Source organism: Hyperolius riggenbachi, chromosome 9 (genome assembly GCF_040937935.1).
Source record: "Hyperolius riggenbachi isolate aHypRig1 chromosome 9, aHypRig1.pri, whole genome shotgun sequence".
NCBI lineage: Eukaryota > Metazoa > Chordata > Amphibia > Anura > Hyperoliidae > Hyperolius > Hyperolius riggenbachi.
Genome location: NC_090654.1, coordinates 266,429,549 through 266,439,043, shown reverse-complemented (window position 1 = coordinate 266,439,043; position 9,495 = coordinate 266,429,549). Strand labels below are relative to the sequence as shown.

Genomic DNA, 9,495 nt, shown 5'->3' with positions numbered 1-9,495 from the left:
ATAATACCAATCACTGCATACCTTTCACTGCACCTGTGTGACTGCACATTGTTATACCAGCAGTCACTGCATACCTTTCACTGTATCTGTGTGACTGCACATTGTTATACCAGCAGTCACTGCATACCTTTCAATGCATCTGTGTGACTGCACATTGTTATACCAGCAGTCACTGCATACCTTTCACTGCACCCGTGTGACTGCACATTGTTATACCAGCAGTCACTGCATACCTTTCACTGTATCTGTGTGACTGCACATTGTTATACCAGCAGTCACTGCATACCTTTTACTGTATATGTGTGACTGCACATTGTTATACCAGCAGTCACTGCATACCTTTCAATGCAGCTGTGTGACTGCACATTGTTATACCAGCAGTCACTGCATACCTTTCACTGCACCCGTGTGACTGCACATTGTTATACCAGCAGTCACTGCATACCTTTTCACTCCACCTGTGTGACCGCACGCTGTTTTATATACCAGTCACTGCATACCTTTCACTGCACTGTCACTGTTGTTCTGTCATTGAGCTACCTCAGCCCGACCATATGGGCTTGAAAACCGCCATCGCTTGCACTCTCACCATGGTGCACACCAGTCCAGCAAGGCCATCAGTACACAAACAGCTGTTTGTGGTTCGTTACACAGCGATTTTGGTCTGTCAATGTGAAGCAGTACACTACTTACACTAACTGCTGATCCATGTCTACACACGCAAGATGTTTTCAAGCACTTTATCCCTCCAATTTAGGAATGCAATGTGATTTCTGCCCTTTATATATTATAACCCTGCTGTGCGTCAAATCCGTAATTTTCCCCGGGACTTTTAGCGTATATCCCACTCCGCCATGCCCCCATGTTTCAAGGGGTCTAACACCTGGAGGGGGTCCAGGTGTTAGACCCCTTGAAACATCTTTTCCATCACTTTTGTGGCCAGAATTAGTGTTTGTAGTTTTGAAAGTTCGCCTGCCCATTGAAGTCTATTGAGGTTCGAGATGTTTGCCGGTTCGTGAACTTTTTCGCAAGTTCGCGTTCAAGGTTCGCGAACCTAAAATCAGAGGTTCGAGCCATCTCTAACGAGAGGTGGAAGGTCTGCCTCTTGCACACTGCATGCATTTCAGATTCCGATTCCGCTTTTTAATCTGTTTTTACATCCGATTCCGATTCAGATTTTTAATCTTAACTGCATGCTGCGTTTTTTGATCCGTTTTTCTGTTGAATGTATTCAAGGAAAATCGGAAACGGAATCGGAATCGGAATCGGAAAACGGATTTGCAGTGTGCAGGGAGCCTTACCAAGAAAGGTTAGATAAACTGGGTTTATCTCGACTAGAGAAAAGACGCGTTAGAGGGGATCTAATTAACGTATAAATACATCAGAGGGCAATATAAAAGCTTGGCAGATGAGCTTTTTGTCCCTAGGCCTTCACAAAGGACTAGAGGACATGATCTGCGCATGGAGGAAAATAGTGATTTCTTTAGGGTTGTTTACAGTAAGAGTGATTAAGATGTGGAATGCATTGCCACAGGAAGTAGTTATGGCAAATTCTATATCTGGTTTTAAAGGGGGCTTAGATGCTTTCCTTGCATTGAAAGACATCCATGGCTACAATTACTAGGTAATGCCCAGTGGTTTCGATCCAGGGATTTTATCTGATTGCCATCTGGAGTCGGGAAGGAATTTTTTTCCTTTTGGGACTAATTGGACCATGACTTGTAAGGGTTTTTCACCTTCCTCTGGATCAACAGGGATATGTGAGGGAGCAGGCTGGTGTTGTACTTTGTTTTCTGGTTGAACTCTATGGACGTATGTCTTTTTTCAACCCAAATAACTATGTAACTACGACGTCTGTACCATGTGACACTGCCACATGTAGTGAAATCACAACATGCGCTGATGTCACATGGTACAGGCACCAACCACATTACGGGTGAGCCTTCAACACTCCACACAACACATGAAGTAGGGGACGGAGGGTAATGGGGCTAGGAGCGGAGGGATCCATACTCTTTGGGGGGCAGCCCAGCAGGTGGGGGCTGAAATCTATCAGACACAAGAGCAGCAAACAGACCGCTACAAAAACCTCTCCAACATACTGGCAGTGCCAGGAAATCCCTCCACTGGGCAGCACCACGGGAACATCAACAAATGCCCGCAACACACCAGATGATATTGATAAAATTCAGATATCTTTATTGGTACATCCAAAAGACAGTCTGGCAGTAGGGACGGATTTCTGGAAAGGCCACAAAGGGTATGGCCTTGGGCGACAGCTGGCTGAGGGGCGGCTGGACATGGAAAAAAGGCTGCTGCAAATGGAATACAGAGGTGACACATAAGGAGCAACAGATAGAAATAGGGAGCTGCAGCCCAAGGGATTTGTATTTAATTCAAGACGGCTGCTGTACATGAAGTTTAGACATGGAAGATGGTGCTGCACAGGGAATGGGGGGGGGGGGGGGGAGGGGATGGGGTTGCTGCACATGGAAGGGGAGCTGCAAGGAAGTTGGTCTATGGGCATAAAAAGTATAAATCGAAAACGGGCCTTGGCTGTCAGCTGGTACATTTCAGACACACAGGTCCTTAGTCATAGCTTACCAGAGACAAGACAGGAAGTGACATATATACAGATAACTCCTCCCACAAATGGCAGAACCAGACACCTGGAGGGTAATTAGATAAGCCAGCTCCCTGTACAGTACAAAAACCTGGAAGATCTACAAGTGTATGGCCACCTTAAAGGAAACCTGAGATGGAGGGGGATTCTTACATACCTTTGGCTTCCTCCTGCCCCCTCAGACGTTTTGGCTCCCTCGCCGTCTTCAGGGCCATCTCGATCACTGCTAGGGTCCTCTGAAGCTGGTCAGGGCATTCTGTGCATGTGCGGCTCGGCCACGTACTTGCACCCCTATCGCGCTCCTGTGGCACCGAGAGCACAGTGGAGAAACTTCAGAGGACCCTAGCAGAGGATCGAGGTGGCCCAGGAGGATGGCGAGATCCAAAGGTCTGAAGGGAGCTGGAGCTGAATTTTTCCCCCACCCTCATCTCAGGTACACTTTAAAGGATACCCGAGGTGACATGTGACATGATGAGATAGACCTGTGTATGTACAGTGCTTAGCACGCAAATAACTTGGCTGTGTTCCTTTTTTTCTTTCTCTGCCTGAAAGAGTTAAATATCAGGTATGCAAGTGGCTGACACAATTGCTAACTTCCAGTCAGAGCAATATCCTGCCTCTATCTGGCCAGCAGACGCTTGTCAGCCGGCTGACAAGCGTCTGCTGGCCAGATAGAGGCAGGATATTGCTCTGACTGGAAGTTAGCAATTGTGTTTGTTGCACTTGGCATTCAGTTTAGAGGTGGTGGGGTGAGTTCCCTGGAGGTGAGAGGTCCAGGGCTTGCCCGCACTTCCCTCTAGGTGTCGCATGGTGGTTTGGGGGCCCCAGTGAGTGAGAGAGACCTGGGGCCCCTGGGCTGTCATGTGGACCAGTGTTTGTGATGCAAGTGGCTGACTCAGGGCTCTTTCACACTAAGACGTTGCGTTTGATGCGATGTTAAGGTCGCATAACGTGCCCCTAATGCAACGCATGTTAGCTTTGAAGTTGGACGTTACATTGCACTGCGTTATGCGTCTCTTGACACGTATGTGATGCGTACTTTTTGACGCATACGGATCGAACGAAAACGACGCATGCGGCACATTTAAAAAAAATACATTACTGAGCATGTGCAAACAGTCTAACGCAGCCAAATATGAGTATAACGCACAGCACGCTGCACTTTCATTTAACGCAATACTCCTACTCATACTCCAACGCAACGTGGCACTGTGAACAGCCCATTGATTTTACATTACTGTGAGTTGAGCTGCATTACAGGCCACTGTAACGTGCGGCTGTAATGTCGCACTGTGAATGCAGCCTCAGTCCTGACTCAGACAGGAAGTGACTACAGTGTGATCCTCACTGATAAGAAATTCCAACTATAAAACACTTTCCAAGCAGAAAATGGCTTCTGAGAGCAAGAAAGAGATAAAAAGTCAGTGAGGGTCACACTGTAGTCACTTCCTGTCTGAGTCAGGACTGAGTCAGCCAATTACATACCTGATATTTAACTCTTTGAGGCAGAGAAAGAAAAAAAGAAACACAGCATAGTTATTTGTGTGCTAGGCACTGTACATACACATGTCTATCTCATCATGTCACGTGTCACTTCGGGTATCCTTTAACTCTTCTCAATTCCTTCCAAAACTGGAAAGTAGACTTGGCTGGATTTGGGCTTCTGGAAGCGATTGACATATAACAGGGGCCTGGAAACAAGATGGAGGCCTGAAGGACAAAAATGGCACCTGACATCAGAGAGAAGTCTCAGAAGTTGGCGGCACAGTTATAATAGTGTTCCCTTCCTACGAGATGAAATATGTTTGTCAAATGACGCCGTGAATCAAAGTGACACGCTCACTCATTAATTAGTGTCATCGCCAGGCTCCATCTGGCCCGCTGTGTTTGCGATACACTAGCCGTCAATCAGACGAGAGGACTGACAGCTGCTACAAGAGTGATTTACATCTCCGGGGAGGCGGCAGACACAAAAAGAGCATCGGGCGAACATGAAACTAAGACAAGTACAACAAACTTATCACCGAGCTGACAGCCGGCTCACGCCTACGCCCCGGATAGGAACAGATGCCAGCGCAGGGACCCGGGGGGCTCACCGGCTACGCCGAGTGTGTGCCGCCGAATGCAGGACTGCTCATGTATATAAAGAATATAAAGAAGCCAAACTTCTCCTCCAAGTACAGGAAATGGGTGGAGTCTCCCCCGGGGGACAAAGACAGCAGTAACAGCCAGAGAATAAGTTGTATCTGGGAGTTCCCTGTAAGGAAAGCCTTGCTCCTGTTCTTTAAAGCGGGATCGTCAGCCACAAAATCAAATTCCATTTACCCACTGCTCTGTGTTTATTATGCAGTCTTCAACCTGACCCTGTATTGCAAGCATTCCAATATAATCATAAATGTTTCTGCTGTAATGAATCTTATCTCAGTCAGCCTGGCTCTCTTTGGTGCATTGCTGAGGAGTGGGAAGCTTGTTATCTCCCCTCCCACATTACTGCTCCTCACTGGTTGGCTAAGGATAGTTCACTGTGAAGCTGCTGAAATATAATCTATGCTATGCTCACATGAGTTTACAAAGCAAGCTAGATATGACAGTGCAGTTACTAGGAGAAAAAAAAGCGTAAGGGAGAAAATGACATCAGGATTGGCTGCAGTCAAAAGCAGTAAAAATGTAAAATGCCTGAAACCGTTTTCTCTTTATTTACTATATAAAATTCACTGAAATCAAAATGTATTTTATGTGCGCGGGGAAAGGGACATATGACTCTTTCTGCTCCCAGCTCCGCCCTGATGATGACCTCATGCAGATGATAAAAGGATAAAGGGGAGGATTTGAAACAGTGGCCAGAGACCTGGTCGAGACCTGGACGAGGGACACATAGGCTTCTGCACACGCGTGAGCGAGCGGTCGGTGTCCAGTATGGAGTCTGGCAGAGAGCGGAGCTGCGACGAGGGACACATAGGCTTCTGCACACGCGTGGGCGAGCGGTCAGTGTCCGGTACGGAGTCTGGCAGAGAGCGGAGCTGCGACGAGGGATACATAGGCTTCTGCACACACATGGGCGAGCGGTTAGTGTCCGGTACGGAGTCTGGCAGAGAGCGGAGCTGCGACGAGGGACACATAGGCTTCTGCACACACGCGGGTGAGCGGTCAGTGTCCGGTACGGAGTCTGGCAGAGAGCGGAGCTGCAACGAGGGACACCTAGGCTTCTGCACACACGCGGGTGAGCGGTCAGTGTCCGGTACGGAGTCTGGCAGAGAGCGGAGCTGCGACGAGTGACACATAGGCTTCTGCACACGCGTGGGCGAGCAGTCGGTGTCCAGTACGGAGTCTGGCAGAGAGCGGAGCTGCGACGAGGGACACATAGGCTTCTGCACACACGCGGGTGAGCGGTCAGTGTCCAGTACGGAGTCTGGCAGAGAGCGGAGCTGCGACGAGAGACACATAGGCTTCTGCACACGCGTGGGCGAGCGGTCGGTGTCCGGTACGGAGTCTGGCAGAGAGCGGAGCTGCGACGAGGGACACATAGGCTTCTGCACACGTGTGGGCGAGCGGTCAGTGTCCAGTACGGAGTCTGGCAGAGAGCGGAGCTGCGACGAGGGACACATAGGCTTCTGCACACGCGTGGGCGAGCGGTCGGTGTCCAGTACGGAGTCTGGCAGAGAGCGGAGCTGCGACGAGGGACACATAGGGCTTGATTCACAAAGCGGTGCTAACTGTTAGCACGCCTGTGAAAACCCCCTTAGCACGTCTAAACAAGCTTTTCGCGCATAAAACTTTACGCGCGCAAAACTTTACGCGCGTACTGCACAGAGCACAGGGCGCTCCGCGCGAAGTGCCCATTAAAGCCTATGGGACTTAGCGCGCATAAAACTTTGCGCGCGTAAAACTTTGCGCGCGCAAAGTTAGCGCGCGATCTGATTGAGAAATTCGGTGGTAACCCACTTAGCACCCTGGTTAGCGCGTCTAAAGACTTTAGACGTGCTAAGTAGGTTAGCACCGCTTTGTGAATCAAGCCCATAGGCTTCTAGGAGCTGGAGGAGGCCCCAGGTAACTAAATCTGATTTCTGTGTTCACATATGACATAGCATGAAAAAGTAGTGTTTTAGGAGGGTGCGTTTGCGATTTACTATTGCGTTTTTACTGCATTTTGCGTTTGTTTTTCTACGCAGATGCGTGAGCGGTCAGTGTCCGGTACGGAGTCTGGCAGAGAGCGGAGCTGCAACGAGGGACACATAGGCTTCTGCACACACGCGGGTGAGCGGTCAGTGTCCAGTACGGAGTCTGGCAGAGAGCGGAGCTGCGACGAGAGACACATAGGCTTCTGCACACACGCGGGTGAGCGGCCGGTGTCCGGTACGGAGTCTGGCAGAGAGCGGAGCTGCGACGAGGGACACATAAGCTTCTGCACACACACGGGTGAGCGGTCAGTGTCCGGTACGGAGTCTGGCAGAGAGCGGAGCTGCGACGAGGGACACATAGGCTTCTGCACACACGCGGGTGAGCGGTCAGTGTCCAGTACGGAGTCTGGCAGAGAGCGGAGCTGGGACGAGGGACACATAGGCTTCTGCACACACGCGGGTGAGCGGTCGGTGTCCAGTACGGAGTCTGGCAGAGAGCGGAGCTGGGACGAGGGACACATAGGCTTCTGCACACACGCGGGTGAGCGGTCGGTGTCCAGTACGGAGTCTGGCAGAGAGCGGAGCTGCGATGAGGGACACATAGGCTTCTGCACACGCATGGGCGAGCGGTCAGTGTCCAGTACGGAGTCTGGCAGAGAGCGGAGCTGCGACGAGGGACACATAGGCTTCTGCACACACATGGGCGAGCGGTCAGTGTCCAGTACGGAGTCTGGCAGAGAGCGGAGCTGCGACGAGGGACACATAGGCTTCTGCACACACGCGGGTGAGCGGTCAGTGTCCAGTACGGAGTCTGGCAGAGAGCGGAGCTGCGACGAGGGACACATAGGCTTCTGCACACGCGTGGGCGAGCGGTCAGTGCCCAGTACGGAGTCTGGCAGAGAGCGGAGCTGCGATGAGGGACACATAGGCTTCTAGGAGCTGGAGGAGGCCCCATGTAACTAAATCTGATTTCTGTATTATCCCCAGAACTATCCTTTAGGCTGGGTTCACATATGGCATAGCGTGAAAAAGTAGTGTTTTAGGAGGGTGCGTTTGCGATTTACTATTGCGTTTTTACTGCATTTTGCGTTTGTTTTTCTACGCAGATGCGTTTTTTATGCGTTTTGTGTGCGTTTTAATGTGTTTGCAGTTCGTTAATGGAAAACACATTGCTTTTTGTATGTGTTTTTTTTTTATTTAAGCAAATCACTAGGAAGACAACAGGAAGCGAAAAACACATCAGAGATCTTTACTTTTTAAATAAAAACGCATGAAAACCGCATAGACTTTCATCATGTGTGCTTTGGCAGCCAGCCTGCATATTATGCAACACTACCGGCGCCTGCAGAACGCATACTGTACAAACGCAGTGCAACGCTGGTCCTTCTGTGTCCCATAGGCTAACATTCCTGCATGAAACGCAGCGTTTCCCACTACGCTAGCAAACAGGGGTTTTTTTTGCTAATTGGCTGCGGTTGCAATTGTGGAGCAGGAGGAGTAGGGGCCCCCAAAATCTCGGGGCCCCCTGCGATGGCGGGGGTCGCAGGGGTGATGAAATGATGCTAGTTGCCTGGCAGTTGGACCAATGCCTTTCATTCATTCATTATTACCATTGTAATTGACAAAGTTCTTGAATGGCGAAATTGGATTTGCAGTGCTGCGTGATCAGCAGAGTACGGCCACATTGTAGGACAGGCAGCGATCTCACTATAGGGGTAGAGCACCACCCAGTGGGCAGAGGGAGAATTGCAGCGCAGGGGAGGAGAGTGATGTGCAGGGCTGCTGCGGATCTATGTAGCGGTATGATTTTTTTTCCTGCTTTTAGACCGTAAAATCTGAAAAAAATAATACAGCCAGGGAGGTTAAAGCACTCTCGAGGTTAGAGGGATATGGATGCCGACATATTTATTTCCTTTTAAACAATACCAGTTGCCTGGCTGTCCTGCTGATCTTCTGCATGTAATACTTTTTGCTATAGACCCTGAACAAGCATGCAATAGATCAGATATTTCTGACTGAAGTCTGACAAGATTAGCCACATGCGTGTGTGATTCAGATACTGCTGCAGCCAAATAAATCAGCAGGATACCAGGCAACTGGTATTGTTTAAAAGGGAAATAAATATGGCAGCCTCCATATCCCTCTCACTTCAGGTGTCCTTTAAGTTCATGTAATCAACAAACTATTCTAAGGGCATACACATACACATGCTCAGGACCACGCTCCCGCTATCTTGCAGCGCCGGTGCTGTGGCTGCGTTGTCACTCGCTGGATAGCCGAGATGCGCTGCGCCCGTCCGCGGAGGTCTCAGAACAAAGCCTGCGTCATCTCATCATCCCTCCATTACCGGGGGCCGCCATTCTGCCCAAGCCTTTGAAACCTTATTGCACAGGCCGGGGAGATTAAAGGAGGAATATAATGGCGCTACTTCTCTGCGCGATGGGATGAAAAGAAGACGATGGCAATTTTCCTCCGGCCACAATCAGGCAGGAGAGCGTCTGTGCACAGGCCGGGATATGTCCTGATATCAGATAACACACACACACACACACACACACACACACACACAGTATACACACACACAGTATACACACACACAGTATACACACACACACACAGTATACACACACACTGTATACACACACACTGTATACACACACACACACACACACACACACACACACACACACACTGTATACACACACACACACTGTATACACACACACACACTGTATACACACACACACACACTGT

General features: G+C 49.7%; 1 protein-coding gene across 1 annotated transcript; it reads left to right on the top strand.

Annotated features, from left to right (window-relative positions):
* The first annotated feature begins 6,792 nt into the window (after window positions 1-6,792).
* LOC137533618 (oocyte zinc finger protein XlCOF6-like) lies at window positions 6,793-7,677 on the top strand. The gene has a single exon (XM_068254962.1). The coding sequence runs from the start codon at window positions 6,793-6,795 to the stop codon at window positions 7,675-7,677; it is 885 nt and encodes a 294-aa protein (XP_068111063.1).
* Window positions 7,678-9,495: the final 1,818 nt, after the last annotated feature.

What these genes read in the sequence shown, in the direction of transcription:
- LOC137533618 (XM_068254962.1), top strand. Translation starts at nt 6,793, where the DNA reads ATGCGTGAGCGGTCAGTGTCCGGTACGGAGTCTGGCAGAGAGCGGAGC.